The 25,574-nt window shown below is 45.5% G+C and overlaps 1 protein-coding gene across 14 annotated transcripts in view; it reads right to left on the bottom strand.

The window, feature by feature from the left end:
* The window catches only part of CAMTA1 (calmodulin binding transcription activator 1), a 2,106,456-nt gene that overhangs the window by 54,967 nt on the left and 2,025,915 nt on the right, over positions 1-25,574 (bottom strand). For all 14 annotated transcript variants that reach the window (XM_077458256.1, XM_077458247.1, XM_077458246.1 and 11 more), the window contains 6 exons: positions 23,124-23,202; positions 20,473-20,788; positions 16,490-16,992; positions 10,290-10,477; positions 9,618-9,864; positions 6,315-6,386 (listed from right to left, as the gene is read on the bottom strand). In XM_077458256.1, the coding sequence (XP_077314382.1) occupies positions 6,315-6,386; positions 9,618-9,864; positions 10,290-10,477; positions 16,490-16,992; positions 20,473-20,788; positions 23,124-23,202 (1,405 nt within the window). The remainder of the gene's footprint in view (positions 1-6,314; positions 6,387-9,617; positions 9,865-10,289; positions 10,478-16,489; positions 16,993-20,472; positions 20,789-23,123; positions 23,203-25,574) is intronic.

Below are 25,574 nucleotides of genomic sequence, written 5' to 3' on the forward strand. Positions count from 1 at the left end.
GACTTCAACAACACATGGATGACCCTAGCGTAATTAAGAACGGCGGTTTAATATGGCCGGCCCCCTGATAGCGGCTTCCTATTACGGGCAATCGTTGGGCTGATCTCCGGACTGCCATAGAAGCGCGGCGGCCTGTTGGCTTTGATGTTTAATAATTCCAGCCCGTCGTTTTCTGCTTGATTGCTGTTTATGGCGACCATAAAAACCTTAATGTCCGATCCCATTTAGCAATTTTTATTGAATATGCAACAAAGCAAAGTGGGCCTTCGACGCGTTGCATGCGGAATGTTCCTTCAAATTAATTTTATCTCGGCAGGAGGAAGAAAAACTCAGCAATGCGAACGCAGACTGTCTTCAAAGTGAACCTGTCACTACGGGAGTTTCATTAAAGCTGAACCTCAGGCAAACAGCTAAGTACTTGCCCAGTCTGGCAAGGCAGGAGACGTGATTTTCAATAAAAATATTAAACTCAAAAACGTAATATATTGCAGGTAAACAATTTTTAGATGTGGCGGCTCCATTTTTTTTTTAGGCCTTTTTTTCTTTTTTTTTCCACCTGATGATCATGCCAGTAATTCCGCTTTCACACTGAGGCAGTTTTCAGGCGTTCTAGTGCTAAAGCGCCTCTCAAGCCAACCCAGTGTGAAAGACCCAGTGCTTTCACACGGGGCGGTGCGCTTGCGGGACGGGAAAAAAAGTCCTGCAAGCAGCATCTTTGGTGCGGTGCAGGAGCGGTGTATACAGCGTTCCTCCACCGCCCCTGCCCATTGGAATGAATGGGCACCGCTTCTGAAGCCCCTGAAAAGCGTTTCGGAAGCGCAGCATCAGAGATGGTCAGAGACAGCAGACGTGATACAAGAGATGGTCAGAGAATGCGGGCATGAGGAAAGAGAGGGTCAGAGACTGCAGACACGAGGCAAGAGATGGTCAGAGACTGCGGGCATGATACAAGACATGGTCAGAGACTGCACACATGAAGCAAGAGATTGACAGAGACTGCGGACATGATACAAGACATGGTCAGAGACTGCACACATGAAGCAAGAGATTGACAGAGACTGCGGACATGATACAAGAGATGGTCAGAAACTGTGGGCATGATACAAGAGATGGTCAGAGACTGCACACATGATACAAGAGATAGAGACTGAGGGCATGATACAAGAGATGGTCAGAGACTGCGGGCATGATACAAGAGATGGTCAGAGACTGCACACATGAAGCAAGAGATTGACAGAGACTGCAGACATGAAACAAGAGATAGTCAGAGACTTTCGGGCATGAAGCAAGAGAATGTCAGAGACTGCGGGCATGATACAAGAGATGGTTATAGACTATAAACATGAGGCAAGAGATGGTCAGATACAACAGGCACGATACAAAAGATGGTCAGAGACTGCAGACATGAAGCAAGAGATTGTCAGAGACCGCAGACATAATACAAGAGACAGTCAGAGACTGCGGACATGATACAAGAGATGGTCAAAGACTGCAGACATGATACAAGAGATAGAGACTGAGGGCATGATACAAGAGATGGTAGAGACTGCAGACATGAGGTAAGAGATGGTCATAGACTGCGGGCATGAAGCAAGAGAATGTCAGAGACTGCGGGCATGATACAAGAGATGGTCAGAGACTGCGGACATGAAGCAAGAGATTGACAGAGACTGCGGACATGATATAAGAGATGGTCAGAGACTGCGGGCATGATACAAGAGATGGTCAGAGACTGCACACATGAAGCAAGAGATTGACAGAGACTGCAGACATGATACAAGAGATGGTCAGAGACTGCGGGCATGAAGCAAGAGAATGTCAGAGACTGCGGGCATGATACAAGAGATGGTCAGAGACTGCGGGCATGAAGCAAGAGAATGTCAGAGACTGCGGGCATGATACAAGAGATGGTCAGAGACTGTAAACATGAGGCAAGAGATGGTCAGATACAGCAGGCATGATACAAAAGATGGTCAGAGACTGCAGACATGAAGCAAGAGATTGTCAGAGACTGCAGACATAATACAAGAGACAGTCAGAGACTGCGGACATGATACAAGAGATAGAGACTGAGGGCATGATACAAGAGATGTTAGAGACTGCAGACATGAGGCAAGAGATGGTCAGGGACTGTGGGCATGATACAAGAGATGGTCAGAGATTGCACACATGAAGATAGATAGATAGATAGATAGATAGATAGATAGATAGATAGATAGATAGATAGATAGATAGATAGATAGATAGATAGATAGATAGACAGATATATAGATGATTTGTTCATCCAACAAATAGCTGGAAAGGATATTTTATCACTTCTCTGATTGGCCACATTTAGGCTTTTCGTGTAAAATCGAAAAAAAAAAATGTAATTAAAAAGAATTTACAAAAAGCACATTACATAATATTCTTCTCCCGTCTGAGGAAGATTGGATTGGATGGATATTTTTAGCGCTCAGCCCATTAAACTTCTCTCTCATTTTACCTCCAAGTGTCTGCCAGGCCAAAGACCGCAATTCCCTTTTCAATGATGCCAATTACACACACCCCGCGGACCGCGTTCCCTTCTGTTTTTAATCCTCCCGAACGCCGGCTTTATAAATAGAAATCAGTTCATTTCACTTCGTGCGAAGTCAGTCTGTTCTGCTAATTTAGGCGTCTCTTCTCGATGGGAGTAGACGGGAAACAAAGAGCTTAAAGTGGATCGCGAAAAAACACGGAGCGCCCGCCATGGCTCATTGTCACCGCTCAGCAAATCATTTCCGATAAGCGCGGCGTCTTCGTATTTATTTTTACCCCCCAGAGTGTCTGTGTGACGATGAAAGTAGATTTAAAAGACAATGGATGTGGATAGGGACTCATTATCCTTGGAGTAAGATGTCCTGTAGGCCATTGAGAAGGACGCGGATTGTGCTCATTCCTAGTGCTTTAGGCTGCATGGAAAATATTATTTTTTATCCATGTGCATTTAAAGCTACTACTTCATTATATATTCTGAAACTGTTTCTTTTTTATTAACTGCAAAAGCCTTTATGAGTATACATTATACCTGACATGTCACAATATACAGATCCCCAACTTATTAGTACCCTTGTTCAGCAGATTTGCAGTTTATTAGTACCTTCGTTCAGCAGATCCCCTACTCAGTAGTACCCCCAGCTTTGCTGATCCCCCATTCAGTAATAACCCCCAGCTCTGCTGATCCCCACTCAGTAATAACCCCAGCTCTGCTGATCCCCATTCAGTAATAACCCCCAACTCTGCTGATCCCCCATTCAGTAATAACCCCCAACTCTGCTGATCCCCCATTCAGTAATAACCCCCAGCTCTGCTGATCCCCCACTCAGTAATAACCCCCAGCTCTGCTGATCCCCCACTCAGTAATAACCCCCAGCTCTGCTGATCCTCTGGTTTGCTGATCTTCCTTGGCAAATGCCCTGTGTGTGTTGATTTTTGATTTGTTTTAAAGGGGCCCAGTAGAATTCCAGCTCAGTAGATCCCCAGCTCATTAGTACCCCTGTTCAGCAGATCCCCAGCTTATTAATATCCTCATTCAGCAGATCCCCAGCTTATTAGTACCCTCGTTCAGCAGTTTTCCAGCTTATTAGTACCAGTGTTCAGATGATCCCCAGCTTATTAGTACCCTCGTTCAGCAAATTCCCTGCTCAGTAGTACCCCCATCTTTGCTGATCCCCCACTCAGTAATAACCCCCTGCTCTGCTGATCCTCTGGTTTGCTGATCTTCCTTGGTAAATGCCCTTTGTGTGTTTATTTTTGATTTTTTTAAAGGGGCCCAGTAGAATTCCAGCTCAGCAGATCCCCAGCTCATTAGTACCCCTGTTCGGCAGATCCCCAGCTTTTTGGTATCCTCATTCAGCAGATCCCCAGCCTATTAGTACCCTTGTTCAGGAGTTTCCCAGCTTATTAGTACCCTCGTTCAGCAGTTTCCCAGCTTATTAGTACCCTCGTTCAGCAGTTTCCTAGCTTATGAGTGCCCTCATTCAGCAGATCCCCCGCTCAGTAGTACCCCCAGCTTTGCTGATCCCTTACTCAGTAATAACCCCCAGCTCTGCTGATCTCGCACTCAGTAGTAACCCCCAGCTCTGCTGATCCTCTGGTTTGCTGATATTACTTGGCAAATGCCCTGTGTGTGTTGAGTTTTGATTTTTTTTAAAGAGGTCCGGTAGAATTCCAGCTCAGCAGATCCCAAGCTCATTGGTACCCCTGTTCAGCAGATCCCCAGCTTTTTAGTATCCTCATTCAGCAGATCCCCAGCTTATTGTACTCTCGTTCTGCAGTATCCCAGCGTATTAGTACCTTCGTTCAGCAGTTTCCCAGCTTATTAATACCCTCGTTCAGCAGTTTCCCAGTTTATTAGTACCCTTATTCAGCAGATACCCTGCTCAGTAGTACCCCCAGCTTTGCTGATCCCCCACTCAGTAATAGTACCCCCAGCTTTGCTGATCCCCTACTCAGTAGTAACCCCCAGCTCTGCTAATGCTCTGGTTTGATGATCTTCCTGTCTCATTGGTCCCTGCCCACCCCCGCTATATATTGCTCCCAAGCTGCACACCACATGTGACATTGCTAGTTTCAACTGGGTACCCCCGCTCTGCTGATCCTCTGCCAGTCAGTCCTCTCTCTCTGGTCCCCACTCATCCTCTGCTATAGCGTTCCCATGTTGCACACCCCCTGTGCCGTCTGCTAGTTGCTCCGGTCCAGACACCGCTCACCTTCCTGCTGTTCTACGCTGAACACTAGACGTGACATCTACACCAGATCTTTCCAGATTATTTACACATGAACCGGAAGTGACTGCTGATGATGTATTTTCGGTTCTCTTGTTGGTTTCCCAGTGCATCCTGGGATATCTAATACCTGCAATACCTCCAAAACAAAGCCAAGCTGACGCTGCATAAAAGCCTCTCAAAAGCTGCACGTGCTGTTAGCCAGCTATGTCATAGACATCTATGGAGGCTTTGGAGATGCTTTGAAGTACCAAGAAAGCGACATGGGGCATAATTTTTAAAGCAAAGCAGCGTGTGAACAGGACTGTAAGGTAAACATTTTATTTAGTGACAGGGGCTTCGATTGGAATTCAGAGCCCTTTAAAAAATCGTCTCCAAATTTTGAAGCAAGTGTAAACGAGCCCTTAGCAGGTACCTAAAGCTGCCATTAATTGTTAAAGGCATTCATACTATTTACAAACACGTATCTTTGCACACACGCAGCATTTGTACATTTTTTTTGTACAATTCTCCTTTAAGGGGGCGTGGCAAGGGGTGTGTCCTATGCCTGCATACTTTTGCTGATAGGTGTCCCTCATTCCCATCTCAAAAAAGTTGGGAGGTGTGCATACCCTGTATATAGTTATATACCACACTGCTTCAAATAGGTTTCTCATTAGCACAACAGCTACATTGTGAGGCTTTAGCTTCTTTCTAGGTATGCTTACAGCTCCGTCTTCTGGATGCAAATGGTAAATAAAATAAAATGATAAATATCAAATATTCACATGCAGCATTTTTATTTACCCGGTTCAAAGTATGCCAACTTATACACTTAGATTTCTTTAGTACTAAACAAGAACAAACTAATAATAATCATATATATATACATTTTACTAAAAACTTCTACATTTCTAAACTAATTCTATATTTTTACCTATGGATGTTCCCCTTTAATTCCATTATCTTATTGGATTTTCTTGGATGGCCTTAGGCAATGAACCAGTCCTACTTTCCAGGTATATTTTAGGAAAAGCTTGTTTAGCACTAAATTTACATTGGGACCTTGGGACCAGAAATTATATACATATAAATATATATATAAAAAGTTATATCCCATGGATTTATATATATATATATATATATATATATATATATATATATATATATATATATATATATATTTATTTATATATATACACACACACACACACACACACACACACACACACACACACACACACATACATACATATATATATATATATATATATGTATATAATTTCACATATATATAAAAAATTATCCCATGGATATATATATATATATATATATATATATACACATATATATATATATATATATATATATATATATACACATATATATATATATATATATATATATATATATATATATATATACACATGTATATATATAAAATTATAAAAAATTATATATATATATATATATATACAGACATATATATATATATATACACATATATATATAAAATTATAAAAAATTATATATATATATTTATATTTTATATATTTTTTTTTTACTGCACAGCAAATGCCAAATTACCTGTTTGTACTTTTTGTAGCAGCGTTGAATGACGGCAGCAGCCACGTCCTGTTGTTCTCTAAGTGGACGACCCTGGACGGAGGGGAGAAAGGAGCAGAGTGAGTGCAGATAGGGATTCTGCTGACAGAAAGGCCTGCTGTTTCTATCCCTATCACAAGCAGGGGGTGGTGAGGAACTGGGTTTTTTTTACTTAGAAAAAATTGATACTTTTGGAAAAATAAATGTAAAAATGAAATCTACAGACTTTCGAACGTAAATGATTAATGTCTGCGAAAGTTCTTATGTATCCAAGTGATGGTATATCTGGTAGAAGTCGGTAACATTCAACTGGACTTGTTCTCTGATGTTGACTTTGTAGCTTGTCCAAGCCACTTTTTCAGTTCTAATGAATTTTAGGAAAATACATTTCTATCCAAACACGTAGCACCAACACCTTGATCCATTTACAATGAAAAACGCAGATGTTATTGGCCAAAAAATCCATGGGATGTGTTAGTATTGTGGAGCCCCTCTGGAGCAGTTACACCGTGCCTTCCACAATTTTTACATCTCCCATCCTATCCTTAGACCAGTGGTTCTCAACCACCGAGCCATGGCCCACTTCCAGGCTGCGGCATCCCTTCTTCTGGGCCTCAAGTCAGCTGCGGATCCCCTAACCTGCTACAGTGCCTTGTAATTCCCCTCTATGCCATCCAGCGGGTGACACCGCAACACTAAGATGATATCTATGGTATTTTTGAGGATCTAGACATCAGTGCCACACAAAAACACTTCTTATGAGTCCTCCTGTATTATGCTAGGAAAACAGGGGGGGGGGGGGGGGGGGGGTGGGTTCACTCCAGTGGATACATAGAGAACCAATTCATCTCTTGATGTGGAAAAAAATGAATCAACCATAATCGACTTGTGTATAAATTGACCTAAAAGGCCAGAGGGTGTCCAGGGAAGTTTTATAAAATCTGGGGACACCAGCGATTCTCTTCTCTCATTAAACACTGACTCTACTTTTTAAATTAGGAGAGGTGTAGATCGTGCTGGACTGACTCGATCAGTCACTGTTGTAGGTTATGTAGGATATGGGCAGATGGGAAGAGTTGGAGTTCCAGAGTTTCGTGCCCGTTTGGAGGAAAAAAATCGGGGTGAGCCCTGTTAGGGCCTGGGCTGCTACCTCGGGGTACGGCCTTGTGGTCGACCCCGCTTTTGCTTGGAAAAAAGATAAAGGAGCGCCCGGGTGTTCCTTTACTTTCTCGGTTCTCAGGGCTCCCTGAGCAGAGAGCTGGTGACTATCAGTCACCGCTCTCTGCTCTGCCCCTCTTCGCTCACTGGAGCGCTGGGCTGTGGAGGGGGCAGGAACGGCTGGCTCAGACTCTCAGCGGCTCGCCGAGAGACTGAGCCGGGTGCCAGTCCAGGCATGTGGGTGGATCCCGAATTCATAGTCACGATCTTGCCTTAGCCTTGACTGGCTCTGTGATTTCAGCCGACAGCGGGGTTCACCCTGCTGTCTGCTGAAAACGGGTCCCAGGAGTGCGGAAGGAACTGCACTCCCGTGATCCACAGGAGAATTACAGCCAAAAGAACTTTGGAGACTAATGCCAGTCAGCTTACGTAGGCTATGGACACCCTGGTTCTTACATTCACGCATGTGGCCTGACAGTTTCCTGACTATAGGGGAGGGAGGACATTGGTGGGGTATGGGTATCTCCCTCTCCCAAACAGGCTCTTCCCTTTACTCCCTTTCTTTCTACCCATTTTTTCTTCTCTTTTCCCTCTTTCCCTTTTCTTTCTATGGCCAAGCTATTAGTTCCAACCGAGGCTGCCAGCTGGGCTGTCAGCCTTCTGGATGCACCTATCCACCAATGAGGTTGCCTACTCTTGATCTCTTCATTTGTGAACCACTCTTCCTTAGCTTCTGGGCTTCTACCCACCATCTCCTTCTTGTTTCAAGACTTCAGCTCAACACAATTTTTTATGGTTATGAACTGTTTTTGACTTTCTCGATGGCCCTCAAAATCCTGATCAGAGATAAATCTTCCCTGTTGAGGTCTTTAAAAACCATTGGACTTCACACGCTTTCATTATGTTAAATTATGTTTTTTGCAAATGGATGTTACTAATGTTTGTAGTTAGGGCCAATGATAAGGTGGTACCACCGGTCCTCCTGTATGGGGCCCAGGCTAGCAGGGGGGCTCCAGGCAGCTGGGTGAATCGGATGTGGACTGGAGGGGTGGTCAGCACGGTGGGGGGGGCAATTACTGGAGCCAATGCCCTGTATGGCTCTCTCTGCAGTAGCTGAAAGCTGGCTTCTTCTCCCCCTGTTGGCTTTTAGCTGCTGCAGAGAGAGCCTAACAGGGGATCGGTTCCCCCAATAGTCCCCCCTGCTGCACCGATCGCCCTCCCTGTGCACCATAAATTTCTCACTACTGCCCAGACTCCCCTTTGTGTCCCACCCCCCCCAGCAGTGCTGCCTGTGCTGTGTCCTATCAGATACTGTCCCCCATCACATAGTGTCCGCCGAGAAGCAGAACATCTCCGAAGAAGAATGACGCCTGCGCACTGTGTCCAGGTTCAAGCCCCACCATCCAAGTGGACATAGAGTTAGAATACAAAAGAGCTGAGCGAAGTGAGGCCGTGCCCAAAGTGTGGCGAGCGAAGCGAGGTCGTGCCCGAAGCGTGGCGAGTAATGCGAGCCCGCGAGGGGCCCTCTTTCTATCTGCAACCCTATGTCCACTTGGATGGTGGGGCTTCAACCTGGACTCTTCTTCTTTGGAGATGTTCGGCTTCTCCTTGTCCCCCGTATTGCGCGAGCGCTGCGCCTGTGCAGTACGGCCCGGACACTATCCGAAAGGGAGACACTTTGTGTCAGAACACCGGCTTCCCTCCTCTCCTTCACACAGACAGCTGCAGGCACACAATAGGATCCTTCAGGATGGAAAGTGGGGGAAGAGTCCGGTAAATATGTCACATTTTCCAGCCCCTTCCTTTCCTGAACTAACACAATGAGTGATTATTACTGAACACTCACTGTGTTCATGTATAACTGAAGCATAGTAAACTGCATTTATTTGGGGGGGGGGGCTGTCAGGTTGGCTGTACGAGGCCCTGTGGTTTCTAACAGCAGCCCTGATTGTAGTTACTGCACCTGTATATGCTCTCAGGCCCTTGGGCCCATGTATCCACACCCTTTTTTTTTTTTCAAATAAAGTATTTTGTGAAACAAAAAAAAATTTTACTTAGCCCACAAGACCAACATGAAAAGACTCAAAGTCCAGAGCTACGGCATTCAAATATGCAATTTTGGCGCACCTTGTACTTTCGGAACACGGTCTGGACAAGTTTAGCAGCTTCATAGAGTTCTCTCTGTTCGTGATCCGAGAGGGTCAGCTGGGCAAATTCATTCTCAACCTTCTCATTGGTGGATGCGCTCAGGAATTCCGACCAATCAGCAGCAGTGGGCAGACTGGGTTTCTCGAAGGTGGTTTCACTCACAGGGGAGCAGGCAGGGCTTAAGCTGGTGTTCGACGAAGGTGTCAGCGGCTCGCTGTAGAGCGACCTGTGTAGAACAAAATCAATCTTTGTTAATATTTTGGTTAAAGTTTTGCTAAATCCCAAACTTTTCGTTTCTTGGACAAAGTAGGGAATGGATAGCCACCCGGTCAGGTTGGGGGGGGGGGGGGGATTCCCTCTATTTGTCCTACTAACCATTGTCTCCAGGACTGAAAGTGATGGAATTGGACGAGGATTTGGGAAATCCTCCAATGGGGACACCCGGACACTTGTTGTGATGACAACCATCTAAGATGGTATTTCCTTTACTTTGGATCGATTTGAATTCACTTCCGGTGGCAACCACATTTCAAAGTGAAACGTTCGTTTCAGGGTAATCAGGGTGCTCTAACCCCACGGCAGCCAATCACAAACTCACTTCCATTGGCACAAATTCAATAGTTTACTGAAGCAATTTGGTTAGTTACTTACCGTATCTGTGCAGCACTAGGTAAGTGATCAACATCAGCGAGGTAACTGGCCAGCCAGCTCATGGTAGTACTAAAAGCAGCAGTGTCCGCCCTCTCCACCAACGGAGACTCCATAGGTACAAAATTCTCCCGTTTGATGCGGTCAGGAGTCGCTTCGATGATCTGTTCTGCCAAATTCATCATGTTGACCTGGGCGAGAGAAAGGCGAATTAGAACCAAGTATGGGCTGTGAGGAAAACAACTTTATTTTGTGCAGCATTCAGGTGCCTCTAACTAGGAGGTGCACAGCTCTGAATTTTAGCTTTGGTCTTTGGCTCTTCCTTAGCTCTAAGCCCTTGTACACACGGTCAGACATTCCGACAACCAAATCCGTCGGATTTTGTCTGTTGGATTTTGTCCGAAACTGTTGCATACACACGGTCGGACAAAGTTGTCGGAAAATCCGATCGTTCAGAACGTGATGACGTTATTTCGTTATGACGGGACTACGTTCAGGCTAGTAGCCAATAGCTTTGGTGTAGGAATTTGTTCGATCGGAATTCTCTACACATGATCGGAGTATGTCCGATCGGAGCATTTTGTTGGAAAATTTTACCAACAAGTTGGAAAACTTGGTCCATCGGATACTCCGACGGAAACAGTCCGATGGAGACCACACACACAGTCGGAATATCCGACAAAACGGTCCGATCGGACACATTCCGTCGGAATCTCTGACCGTGTGTACAAGGGCTAAAACAGACAAAAAAAAAGCCACAAAAACGCCAGCCTAGGCCATTGGTTGTCAACTTACAAGGTCTGGGGGGGGCTTATGACTTCATCAAAGGACTGCACATGGTGTTCAGTATACTGTAAGTTATGCGGTCTCCAAACTCTGCGGCCCTTCGCCAGCCTTTCATCTGGCCCTTGGGGCACTATTACTCCCACTGATACCAATGATGTGGGCACTATTCCTTCCACTGACACGAATGATGGGGCACTATTCCTCCCACTGACACGAATGATGGAGCACTATTCCTCCCACTGACACCAATGATGGGGCACTATTCCTCCCACTGATACCAATGACAGGGCACTATTCCTCCACTGATACCAATGATGGGGCACTATTCCTCCCACTAACACCAATGACGGGGCACTATTCCTCCCACTGACACCAATGATGGGGAACTATTCCTTCCACTGACACCGATGATGGGGAACTATTCCTTCCACTGATACCAATGCTGGGGCACTATTCCTCCCACTAACACCAATGATGGGGCACTATTCCTCCCACTAACACCAATGATGGGGCACTATTCCTCCCACTAACACCAATGATGTTATACCCCATCATTCGTATTCCTTCCACTGACACCAATGATGGGGCACTATTACCCCCAGGGATACCAATGTAGGGACATTATTCCTCCCACTGATACCAATGATGGGGCACTATTCCTTCCACTGACACCAATGATGGGACACCATTCCTTCCACTGACACCAATGATGGGGCACTATTCCTTCCACTGACACCAATGATGGGGCACTATTCCTCCCAGTAACACCAATGATGGGGCACTGTTCCTTCTACTGACCGTAGGTGCTATGTAACTGACAACCAAGCCTGATGCAATGTTTACCCTCACTGATGCTAGGCCCAAGACATTTTCTATACCCACTGGCCACAATCCAGCCCCCCTAAAGTCTGAAGGACAGTAAAGTGTGGAGCCCCTTGCTATAGAAGAATGTGAGAGACAGCGGACATGGGTGTACTTAGAGACTGGAAACATTGTAAATGAGATTGCTGCTATTGCTTCGTCTTTGCAGTACATGTGAATGTCCCCTTGCTGGAGTTCAAGGGCCACGTAGCAGGCATCAAAGGGTCAGTCGCAGGCAGGACACCATGGGTGTAGGTAACTCCTGTATCACTGTTCCAAGTCTTTCTTGAGACCCACATACTGACGCTCATTCCTACCTCCCTCAATGTTAGCCATTCCTACTATGGTGTACCTTAAGGAAACACGAACAAGCAGCTAAAAAGTAGTACCCAACTGGCATTTTTGGAATCTCCAGCTTCTGTTTGATGTCTTTAACGAGAAGAATTTAAGGCCTGGAGTCGGGGCAGGTAAACAGCCTCAGGATGTGAGTGGCAGCACCTAACCTACTGTATCTTGTTAGAGTTATGAAGTATCACTATGAATGGAGCTGGCATACCGAGCACATTCATCACTGCAGCTTGGCCGCTGTCTCAGGGGGTTCCGGACATAATGAACTCCGGCGATCAATCTCCAGACGCTTGAATGAGGCCGCTGCCGGTTACAGAGGAATTTACTGCAAGGGCTGATCAAGCCGTGACAACCGCGAGCTCGACCTCTGCCGGGTTCTACATGCCGAATGGCAACACCACAAGACCGAACGAGCCCACAGATTTTATGTCACCAGCCAAACGTCAAGAAAAATATAATAGGATTCTGGTCTAATTTATAAAAAGGCCCCCGTACTGCAATGAAGAACCAGTTAAATAAATCACCTGCCCTCTACAGGAAACCTGTGTTGACAGAGTATAGAGAACGCTATTGCTGAACCTCTACTTAGAATGCTACTCTCTTGGTTTCCATGCTGATCCTTTGACAGCCAACTGTCAAGGAAAGCCAAGGAAAGAGTTTGAACTCCTGGTCTGCATACTTGTTCTGGATCATTGGCTCAATGCATTAAAGAAACTGGATGAGAATGACAGACAGATAACTAGCATTTCCAAAGCATGAGTGTGGGTGGGTGCAGCGTGGCAACACTTATGCCCCGTACACACGATCGAACTTTCCGCCAACAAAACCGTGGAATTTTGTCCGAAGGGTGTTGGCTCAAACTTGTCTTGCATACACACGGTCACGCAAATGTTGGCCAACAATTACGAACGTAAGTTTTTCAGCTCTTTAGCGCCACCCTTTGGGCTCCTTCTGCTAATTTCGTGTTAGTAGAAGTTTGGTGTTGAGTGTTGATACGCGCTTTTCAGTGAGTTTCTGGACAGCCGTTCGTCAACCAGCCATGTTGCGGAATTGGAGGAGATAACGTGTTATTTATCATTGGTTCAATAATCAAATCATTATTCAACCAAGCAAAAAAATGTCAAAGCAATAACTCCACCCTTGGAGTTAATGCTTTGAAATTATTATTTTTTTTTGGTTGAATAATGATTTCATTTGGTATATTTTCTATATTTTTGGATGCATAGAATGCACTTTTTGGTTAAGTTCTATTGGTAGATAGCATGTCTAATTTTTTTTTATTTTTATTTTTAGAGCGGAGCTCCATCCTAAAGTGGACCTTCCGCTCATTGGAACCCTCCCCCCCTCCAGCGCCACAATTGGCACCTTTCAGGGGGGAGGGGGGGTGCAGGTACCTGTACAGTACAGGTATCTGCACCCACTTCCGGCATAGATATCCGCAGAATCTACGCCCCTTTCCGCAGAATCGACGCCCCTTTCCGCAGGTCCCCCGCTGTCTGCTGGGAAACACACGGATCCCAGAGACAGCGGGGACCATCCTTATTGCGCAGCGCGACTCGCGCATGCGCAGTAGGGAACCGGGAAATGAAGCCGCAAGGCTCCACTTGCTGATTCCCATAGCAAAGATGGCGGCGGCAGCACCCGAGAGACGATCGAGAGATCGGCTTCGGGTGCCGACATCGCGGGCGCGCTGGGCGGGTAAGTGTCCTTATTTTAAAAGTCAGCAGCTGCAGTATTTGTAGCTGCTGGCTTTTTAAAAAAAAAAAAAAACGGCGGAACTCCCGTAATATATAAAAAAATTGTGTAGAATAATACTTGTCTATGTGTTTTACTTCAAATGACAGTTTGGGAGTAGGCAGTTACATTTTAAAAAATACAATGTAAAATTAACAAGGGGACACCGAAACAGTTGTATCTTTGATCTTAAAGCGGAGGTCCACCCTAAAGTGGAGCTTCCGCTCATCGGATTCCTCCCCCCCTCCGGCGCCACAATTGGCACCTTTCAGGGGGGAGGGGGGTGCAGTTACCTGGATAATCCAGGTAACTGCACCCACTTCCGGGCTAGCTCTCTGCGGAAAGGGGCGTACATTACGCCCCTTTCCGCAAGTGCCCGCCCCCTTCCGCAAGTGCCCCGCTGCCTGCTGGGAAACACACAGATCCCAGAGGCAGCGGGGACCGTCCTCATTGTGCAGCGCGGCTTGCGCATGCGCAGTAGGGAACCGGGAAATGAAGCCGAAAGGCTCCATTTCCTGATTCCCATACCCAAGATGGCGGCGGCAGCACTCGAGTGTCGATCTAGAGATCGACTTCGGGTGCCGACATCGTGGGCGCGCTGGACAGGTAAGTGTCACTATTTTAAAAGTCAGCTGTAGCTGCTGACTTTAAAAAAAAAAAAAAAAACGCGGAGTCCCGGCGGACTCCCGCTTTAACCAATGCGGGATAATGGTGTTGTGGTAACTTGCACAAATAAAAAAAAAAAAAAAAAAACGTAATAATATTTTTCTTGATATCACTAGAAGAAAAAAGCCTTTGAAAATTAGTTTGCAATAACTCCATCAGTATCACCAGCAAAGCAGCTTCATTATTAAAGAAGAAGAGAATTGTGCGCTGCGTTTGGAGATTTCATAATTTGCCGCGTCACGAATGTGAATTCTCCATTACGAGCGCTAGTTTACAAGACCGACCGCTTCCGGCTCTTCCTTGCTTCCGAGCATGCATGTTTGTACTTTCTACTTTTGTCCGACGGACTTGTGTACACACGATCGGAAAATCCAACAACATGTTTGAAGACATGCTAGCCAACATTTGTTGGCAGAAAGTCCGACAACAAATGTCCGATGGAGCATAAACACGGTCGTATTTTCCACCAACAGCCGGACATCCAACGTTCCCCCGTTGGAAAATCCAATGGGAAAATGTGTATGGGGCTTTAGAGTCCCAGTGCAGAGAAAAAGAATTACATTGTAATTGACGTTCGGCAATACAGACCAGGCCTGGCAGGAAAGCAACCTGACCGGCAGAACTCAGAGCATATAACAGTGATGTGTCAGTAGACGTATGTCTCAGGTGTGCCGAGATAGTCTGCCTCGAAGGGTGGAATATGGTCTGGCCAGTCTGTATCTGAGCAAGGAGGCTTCCAAAAAGATGCCGTGTCCCTGCGCTTTCTCTACTCCTCTGGAACTTCTCCCTGATGCTAAGCACTTTCCCTGCAAGACCGTCGGGTAACTTGTCCCTAATCTAGCCACACCCAAAATGCATGTCAAAGTAGGGTGCCAAGGTCTTAAATAGACTCCGCTTGACACAAGATGGCCACTAAATTGTAATTGAAGTTTAGCAATACAGAACAGGCCTGGCGGGAAAGCAACCCCCCTGGGAGAACTCAGAGTGTATAACAGCAATGTGTCAGTAGAAGTATGCCTCAGGTTTGCTGACAGCATCTGCCTTGAGGGGTGGAATGCAGCCTGGCCAGTCTGTACCCAAGGAGGGAAGCTTCCAGAAACATGGCATGTACCTGCGCTTTCTTTACTCCTCCAAAACTTTTCCCTGATGCTAAGCACTTTTCCTGACAGATGGGTAACCTGTTCCTAATCTAGCCATGGGCAAAATGAGTGCCAAACTAAACTAAATTCTGCCTGACCCAAGATGGCCACCAAAGTCATGTGGGGTGCAAGCGTCCAATGGGATACTGCCTGTCTGTGACCAAGGAAACCATAGAGGAACTAGGTTCCTCTCAACTTCCTCCTCTACTTGCATTGCCGCTGCAGCTGAGCACCACCTGCAGTGGAGAAAATAGACTGCACATGCCTAAAAGAGATAAGAAGCAGCAGCCTCTGTCAGGACAGGTTTTAACCATTTGTAGTCTAGACCAACACTTTAAAAGAAAAAAAAAACAAATAATCAGCACATATAATTTCGAAGAGCATACCACTAGGATTTAAGGAACAATTTTGAATTTTTTTTGTAACCCTTTTAAGTTCGCAGGTAACTGAAACCTGGATCAAATCAGATTACATTGATCAATCTGAATAATTTGCATACCTTAATGATTTTTATGTATATTTTTTAAAAACATATAAAGCACAAACATAAAATGTGCAAGAAAAAATATATATTAAATGTATTTGTTTTTAATACTGTAATTGTATCTGAAAATTAGGGTATTAAACAGGGACACACTGCCATATGCCATAAACAGTATGTAGTTTTACCTGGAGGTCATCTATATGTTGCAAGCATTCTTCGTTCTCCATGTTCTCTCGGTAGGCTAGGAGGTCAGGGTCTACCATTTCTCGCTCTGACATCATCAAAACGTTCATCTGCTCGCTCCGACGCAGCCTATGGCCCACAGAGTCCTTCCCAAGCCCTGCGACCTTTGCACTTGCCGTTACCTGCGCCGCGGAAACCCCCAGGTACAGGTCTTTGGGGTTCCACTTGGGAGCTCTGTAGACAGATGCATCTGTGGTGCGCTGCGGCAGTTCCCTGGCGAAGTGGCGCATTTCCTCGCTGTGGACGGTTTCGGACAGAGGCTGCTTGGTTCCGGAGCTCTGCTTTCTGGAAGTTGGCTGCTCCAGGCTCAGAGCTGTCGCAATCACCTTCTCCTGTCGGGCCTGAAAGTACTCAGGGTTTAATTTGTGTTTTTTAGCAGCAGGGTAATCTTTTGGGTTCTCACTACTGTAGTAATTGGAAGGCTCGGACCTTGGTCTTCTTAATTCTGTAAGATATGATATAGCAATAAAAAGATGTGATATTGATAACAGAGGGAACAATGTATTCAATGTTCAAGGCACACACACAGAGGTGCAGAATTTACAAAGGATCCCGAAAGTTTAGCAGTTTCTTGGCCACCGTGACACTCCTCGCCTTTATTTAACACCTCTATATTCATATTATATTCTGTATAAAATTAGCCTTAAAATATAATTAAACCCAAGGAAAAAAAATTGTATATTGCAGCAAACTGGTATTTAGATAAATTTGTTTTATTTTTTCAGGCTAAGAACATTTTCAACAAGTGCAGAGAATACCTCTTCACCTTGCTAGAAATGCAAACACTGCCTGACCCTGAGTCCAAAGTGGGTTGACTGGTCTGTATCTGTTTTTGTCCTGCAATTTTTTTTATTGATTGTGGAATTTTGATCTATGGTCTATCTATCTACACTATATTACCAAAAGTATTGGGACGCCTGCCTTTACACACACATGAACTTTAATAGCATCCCAGTCTTAGTCCGTAGGGTTCAATATTGAGTTGGCCCACCCATTGCAGCTATAACAGCTTCACCTCCTCTGGTTCCACCACCCCAAACTCGCTCATCCATGTCTTTATGGACCTTGCTTTGTGCACTGGTGCGCAGTCATGTTGGAACAGGAAGGGGCCATCCCCAAACTGTTCCCACAAAGTTCGAAGCATGAAATTGTCCAAAATGTCTTGGTACACTGATGCCTTAAGAGTTCCCTTCACTGGAACTAAGGGGCCAATCCCAACCCCTGAAAAACAAACCAAATGATTTGGACCAGTGAACAAAGCAAGGTCCATAAAGACATGGATGAGCGAGGAACATCCTGACCTCAACCTGATAGAACACCTTTGGGATTAGAGCGGAGACTGCAAACCAGGCCTTCTCGTCTAACATCAGTGCCTGGCCTGACAAATGCTCTTCTGGAAGAATGGTCAAACATTCCCATAGACACACTCCTAAACCTCGTGGACACCCAGAAGAGTTGAAGCTGTTATAGCTGCAAAGAGTGGGCCAACGCAATATTGAACCCAATAAATTAAGACTGGGATACCATTAAAGTTAATTTACGTGCAAAGGCAGGCGTCCCAATACTTTTGGTAATATAGTGTATCTATAGAGTTATCGCAGGAGGGTCATATGAGGACACATCAATCTCCATGAGATTATACAGTTATTCTGTAGAGTGGAATACACAGACTAGTGAAGTGCTATGCAGCAATTAAAGTTGGAAGATAAGCAGTTTTTTTACAAGGTAATAGCTTTATAATTCTTCATTTACATTTTCCTATCACCCATACAAATAATGTAGCTAACCACTAGAAGCTATGGGAAGTGTTCTACTGACCACATTAGACAAGCCTTCAGTTTTTTTTTATTCCAGGTCCCTGTAGCTACTGCAGAGGAAAACATCTCTACATTCCCTGCTTTGGGTAACCCTTGTACCAGTAGCTCCTTGAAGATGGCCTACATTTTAAACTGAGGTCCATCTTGGTAAGGTGCACTAGCCCATCAGCTTGTAGAAAGCAGGTTCTAAGCCCTTGTACACACGGTCAGACATTCCGACAACCAAATGCGTCAGATTTTGTCCGATGGATTTTGTCCGAAACTGTTGCATACACACGGTTGGACAAAGTTGTTGGAAAATCCGATCGTTCAGAACGTGATGACGTTATTTTGTTACGACGGGACTACGTTCAAGCTAATAGCCAATAGCTTTGGTCTAGGAATTTGATCTACACATGATTGGACAAGGTCCGATCGGATCATGTTGTCGGAAAGTTTTATAGCCAAAACTTGGTCCGTCAAATATCCGACGGAAACAGTCTGATGGAGCCCACACACGGTCGGATTATCAGACAACAAGGTCCGATCGGACATTTTCCGCCGGAATGTCCGACCGTGTGTACAAGGGCTAAGAGTTCCCATTCTGTATGATCTAATCTGCAACAACTCTGCAGTTGTTGTCAAGGTTGGCCAAGTCTTCATCCTGAAGACTTTGCTGGTCTCTTCCATCACAACTTCAGGCCAAGCAGTCCCGAACTGGAGGAATGCCGCTTGTTACAGCTTACTGGTAAGTTTATGATGGCTTCCGTGCTCCTACCTTCCTTTCCTAATGACTTCTTTTAGGATTCAAGTTGGCCTAACTTTACAGAGTTTCTGTAGATCTGGTCTGGTTAAAAACCAAAAGGCTCCTTGAGATAAGGAGAGGCAGGGCCGGTGCTACCACTAGGCAAACTAGGCAGCCTCCTAGGGTGCACTGCTGCCTAGGGCGCCCAGCCACTGGTGTTCCTACTCTCTTCTCTCTGCAGCAAGCAACTAGGTCTCAGCATCAGCAGGCAGCCGCTGCTCCAATCGCACATAGTGTCAGAGGCGCAGCAGAGGTGGAGGACTGTGTCTGTGTCCCGACTCCCGAATGAACATAAACAAACACTCATTTATGGGCACTGATAGGCTGCATTTGATGGCCGATGGTGAGGCTGCATTTGATGGGTGCTGGTGAGGCTGCATTTTATGGGTGCTGGTGAGGCTGAATTTCATGGGTGCTGGTGAGGCTGAATTTCATGGGTGCTGGTGAGGCTGAATTTCATGGGTGCTGGTGAGGCTGAATTTCATGGGTGCTGGTGAGGCTGCATTTGATGGGCACCGGTGAGGCTGCATTTAATGAGCACCAGTGAGGCTGCATTTAATGAGCACCAGTGAGGCTGCATTTAATGAGCACCAGTGAGGCTGCATTTAATGAGCACCAGTGAGGCTGTATTTAATGGGCACCAGTGAGGCTGCATTTAATGAGCACCAGTGAGGCTGCATTTAATGAGCACCAGTGAGGCTGCATTTGATGGGCGCCGGTGAGGCTGCATTTAATGAGCACCGGTGAGGCTGCATTTGATGGGCACCGGTGAGGCTGCATTTGATGGGCACCGGTGAGGCTGCATTTGATGGGCACCGGTGAGGCTGAATTTGATGGGCACTGGTGAGGCTGAATTTGATGGGCACTGGTGAGGCTGCATGGATGGGCGCTTCATTAAAAAGGTGGGGAATACATCCTAAGGGCATAGGGGGTGGAGTCAGGGGTGGAGGTTTTGCCTAGGGTGTCAAAAATCCTTGCACCAGCCCTGAGGAGAGGTACAATGAAAAGGTGGTTTTCCAAGAATTCTGTTGCTGTTTAAAGAAGTTCAAGCACATTTTTATGGTCACTTCAATCTTGAATCCATCTTTAGCTATAGTTCACATTTTCCCTACATCACCTCCTCCACTTTGAGATGCTACAACTCACAGAATCTGCAATATAATTTAGGTTATTTTGGTCCCTTAACAGCTGTTCTAATTCCCTGGAAGCAGCATTGTTGCAGGAGGAAATATCGTCACCTAAACCTGCCAAGGTTAAGTTATAAGTCTACCCATCCAAACAAGAGAAGGTAAACAAAATCACTTGTAAATTATGGGATTTTTACCTGTGTTGGTATTTGATATAACTGTGACTCCCTTTTGAGCCTCTTGAGCATTGATTGCATCGCTCTGCCACTGGCTTAGCCAGCTATCTGCATTGGCATCCGGGCCAGGAGAGCACTGAACCCGAGGGTTGTGCCCCATTTGGGATTGCTCCTCCCTCTGAAGTTGTTCCAGACATTCTGCCAGCTTCACGTGTCCCCGGGAACGTGCGATAGATAGAGGGAGCCGACCGAGAGAGTCAGGAATGGAGATAGCTCGCCGATCCCATTTATACAGCACTACGGCAGCCTCGGTATGACCCAAAGCGCAAGCCCACATCTGCAAAGAGAAAAGAATGGTTACGGTCTAGGTTTCCGAGGTGTTCCAAAATTTCACTTGTGCCATTGAAAAATTGTGTTTTCTATACAAGGCAGAATATTATTATGCTATGTCATGCATAAGCAGTCATAACCAAAGGCTTTATCTACAGAGAGCGGAAAGAGTGCAACTGTTCCTGTACCCATGAAACCAGGAGGCCCATCCATGATTGCCTTTTCCTTATTTGCCGACAGTGTGCTCACATTGTCAACGAGATTATCTGGCCTACATAACCAACTGCATTCTCTATACACCAAGATTAAAAACTCAGACTTCCACAGTGTATGGATAGGACAGTGCGACAGATGCAGATAGACATGATTTGCACTGCTCAACTTTCTGAGTTAAGAAAGAGGAACACCTTTTAAAAACAATATGTAGACAGAGGAATATGTAGACAGAGGAATATGTAGACAGAGGAAACTTTCTGCTACGTTGACCTCTTGCTGCCCATGCAGCTCATATGTGGAGGATCAAAGGCAGTGGGCTTTAACGATTACATGCCCCATATAAATGTGCATTTACCTTAGCCTGGACCAAGGATGTGTGAGGCCTTCAGAAGTAGTAATTGGGCTCGGGCGTGTTCGGAATGCCACCTGTCCGATCACGGCAGGAAGTCGACACTGCACACTGCCACACACAGGCAGGGAGACATTTCCCTATCTGCAGCTACACAGATCGAAAAATGTCTCACTGCCTGTGATTAGCGGGGAGCAGTGCCGGCTTCCTGGCAGGAACCTGAACGCACCGAGACCAACTCTATTCAGAGGTATACAACACCTTACCACCATGGCATGCCTCCATGGTCTACTCTTCAAAATGCCAGGGTTCCTATGTTAGGGCACACTGCAGAATGGAACTCTCCTAAGGACTGGGCCTGGACCAAGGATGTGTGAGGCCTTTGGAAATACTGTATACAGCAGCTTCCCTCTAGGCCTCTATGGTCTACTCTTCTAAGAGACAGGGACCTTATGTTAGGGCTTGCACGATGCAGAATGTAAATGTTCTAAGGACTGGGCTTAGATCAAGGATGTGTGAGGCCTTTGGAAATATACAGCAGTTTCCCCCTATGTCGCTATGATCTATTCTTCTAAGAAGCAAGGATATGTGAGGTCTTTGGAAATATACAGTGGCTTTCCTCTAAGCCTCTATGGTCTACTCTTCTAAAAAGCAAAGATCCTATGTTGGGGGCACGCTGCAGAACGGAACTCTCCCATGGATTGGGCCTAGATCAAGGATGTGTGAGGCCTTTAGAAATATACAGCTGCTTTCCTCTATGTCTCTATGGTCTACTCTTCTAAGAGACAGGGACCCTATGTTCGGGCACGTTGTAGAACGGAAGTCTCCTAAAGACTGAGCCTAGATCAAGGTTGTGTGAGGCCTTTGGAAATATACAGCTGCTTCCATCTATGTCCCTATGGTCTACTCTTCTAAGCAACAGGAATCCAATGTTAGGACACGTTGCAGAACGGAATTCTCTTAAGGACTGAGCCTGGACCAAGGATATGTGAGGTCTTTGAAAATATACAGCAGCTACCCTCTAGGCCTCTATGATCTACTCTTCTAAGAGACAGGGACCCCTATGTTAGGGCACGCTTCAGAATGGAACTCTCCTAAAGATTGGGCCTAGATCAAGGATGTGTGAGGCTTTTGTAAATATACAGCTGCTTCCATGTCTCTATGGTCTACTCTTCTAAGCAGCAGGGATCCTATGTTAGGGCACGCTGCAGAACGGAATTCTCTTAAGAACTGTGCCTGGACGAAGGATGTGTGAGGCCTTAGGAAATATGCAGCTGCTTCCCTCTGTGTCTCTATGGTCTACTCTTCTAAGCAGCAGGGATCCTATGTTGGGGCCCACTGCGTAACAGAACTCTCCTATGGACTTGGCCTGGACCACAGATCTGCGAGGCCTTTGGAGGAATACAGCAGCTTTCCTCCATGCCGTCGGGCTAAAACAAGTAAAATGTAAAGTGTAATGCGTGTAAAGAACTGCTGGAGGAAAATCAGCGTTCAACTCTATTTCCCTCAAAATGGCTCTTTAGTCAATGCTGGGACAGGTGTCCCTGGCAGGTGGGAAGACATTATCCTTCTGGTGTGGTGCCTGGTCTAGTAGCTTGGCCTTTGGCCATGACAGGTGCTAACTATCACAGGAGCAATACTATCATGCTTACATGAAGAAAAAAAAAGAAGAAGATAAACTGACAGCATGGCGTTCCCCCAGCAAGTGTGCAGAAGATGATGCAGTTACAGTAAATGCAGGATTTTTGCATGCAAGGTGCTGAGCCCTCAGTCTTACCAGAGGAGTACATGAAAAATGATCAACATTTAAAGGATCCACCTCTAATTCCAGGTCAATGCTGTCAAGATGCTTTGTCCTAAAAATAAAAATAAAATAAAAAATAGGTTGTTTTATCACATAGATAAATATAGAGCACAGCGGTGCTGGTTTAAAATCCAGATAAGAATTAGGCAAGAGCTAGAACCTCTGTAAGGTTTTTTATTATTAGTGTAGCCCAGGGTTTCTCAATCAGGGTTCCATGGAACCCTAAGGTTCCTCCAGAGGTTGCTGGGAATTACCTGAGAAATGAGCAATTTCTGCCTCTCAGATAAGTTCCCACTGCCACCATTGAAATCTTTAGCTATCTGTAATTCTTCCCAGTGTCTACAAGTGTAAGGAGCATTCTTCCCACTGACCATCACACTAATGTATCACAAGTTGTAGATATAGTAATTTTTAGCAGGGGGTTCCCTGAGACCAGAAAGTTATATCAAGGGTTCCTCAGTGTTGAAAAGGTTGAGAAAGGCTGGTGTAGCCATTGGGAAAATTTTCCCTCACTTCTTCTGTGGTCACCAAGACAGGAAGTGAGCAAAATCCCTCCAGCAAGGGAGCGGGTAAGGGTGAGAACACCTCTGTTTTTCTGGCCCTATTTGAGAGATCTTCTTAAATCATTTGTGGTCACCAGGACAGGAAGTGAGGTTAAATCTCCCCAACTGATGCACAGACAGTGATAGAAACCTGGGAGCTTCTCACCCTTCCCAAGTCTTTCAAACAGCCAAAAGAAACCTTTGTCTGGAGTTGGACTTTAACAACAGGAGTGGCACACAGCCAGAAACAGCGAACGTCTTTTTTTTTTTTTTTCCGGAGGGCTCGCTCATTCTTTAATAATATCCAGAGCCGCATATTAAAAATGTAGGAGCCCAATAGAAGAGAAATCAGAATAACAAATATTTTCCCCGCAAGGGTTTCATAAAAGCAGCGGAGGCTAAAATATCGGTAATGGACCTCCGGACAGATGTTGTATTTCCCTGGGGAAGGAAAGATAGCGGGGAACCGTGGACAGAAAGGAATATTGAATCTAATTATAGGATCTCATTTTACTGACATCAGGCTGTTATGAAAAAAAAAAAACAAGAGCCGGGGCTATGAATTATGTTCCGTATGTAGAAACAATTAACCGGGTAATATTGTTAGACCTCTTAGATGGTGCCGCATTGGGGACCCCGCTATTTCTACCATCTGATTCTAATAAGTCCCAAATGAAAACAAAGTATCATGTTGTTTTCTTTAGGGTACCATCCATACTTTTCATATTTTAAAGTGGACAATGCAAGGTCTGCATAAAATATCTGGACCCCCCCCCCCCCTTTTAAAACCCCCTAATGTTAGTAGTTCCAAATTGTAAAGAAATCATTAAGATTTGTACTTACCTAACCACCGTCTTCAACCTTGTTGGGTGTGATGTCACCGTCTTTTCAGGAAGTATCCTGGGGAATGCAGAACAGGCGGAATCTCAGGAGAAGACACTCCAGTTCAATGCAAGAGCATCTTTTTTTCAAGATTTCAGCTGTTCTGTATTCCCCAGGATCCCGCCGGAAGCAGTGTGATGTCATCCTTGCCTAGGTACGCAGTGCAAAACTTGGGGGTGAGGTCATAGATTTGTAAGGTCAACTTTAAGTCTTCATCCTGTTTTCTACTTAGCTGCACTTCTTACATGATGAGGTCAGCTGCACCCCTGCCATCATTTAGGGCACATTTTCTCAACCAGGGTTCCGTGGTACCCTAGGGTTCCTCCAGAGGTTGCTGGGGGTTCCTTAAACAATGAGCATATTCTGCCTGTCAGATAAGTTCCCACTGACCAGGGCCGTCTTTAAGGCAGGGCAAAAGGGGCCCTGTCATTGTTGTGGGGCCCAAAGCAGCTGCCTCATACTTGCCAACTATCCCAGTTTAAATTCCCTTGTCCTTTGAAGTTTTAGTCCTGTGCTGTGTCCCAATATCACAGTGTGAAGTGATGGTACTGATGCTGCCCAGCTCTGCCCTGTTGTTGTGTACAGATGACTCACCTGCAGACCTGTGCTTACATGTAAATAACTGGCATTCATATGTAAATAGTGGCGGCATTCATAAGTAAGTAGCTGTGGCAAGCGGAATTAATATGTAAATAAAGGCGGCATTCATATGTATATCATGCCCCCCTGCAGTGAGGAGAAGATGTGCTGTAACCTCTAGCAACCAATCAGTGAGCAGTAATACTGTACTGTAATCTCTAGCAACCAATTAACAAGCAGAAATCATTTGCTGTAACCTCTAGCAACTAATCAGTGAGCTGAAATGTGTGCTGTAACCTCTAGCAACCAGTCAGTAAGCAGTAATGATATGCTGTAACCGCTGGCAACTAGTCACAATTGCTGCCTGATCTGATATAGTAAACTGATTTTAAGTCTAGCTGCTACTTCTTGTATGTCTAAG

This window comes from Lithobates pipiens, unplaced genomic scaffold, assembly GCF_037356315.1.
Source record: "Lithobates pipiens isolate NorthernLeopardFrog02 unplaced genomic scaffold, aLitPip1_a1.2 Scaffold_27, whole genome shotgun sequence".
Classification (NCBI taxonomy): Eukaryota; Metazoa; Chordata; class Amphibia; order Anura; family Ranidae; genus Lithobates; species Lithobates pipiens.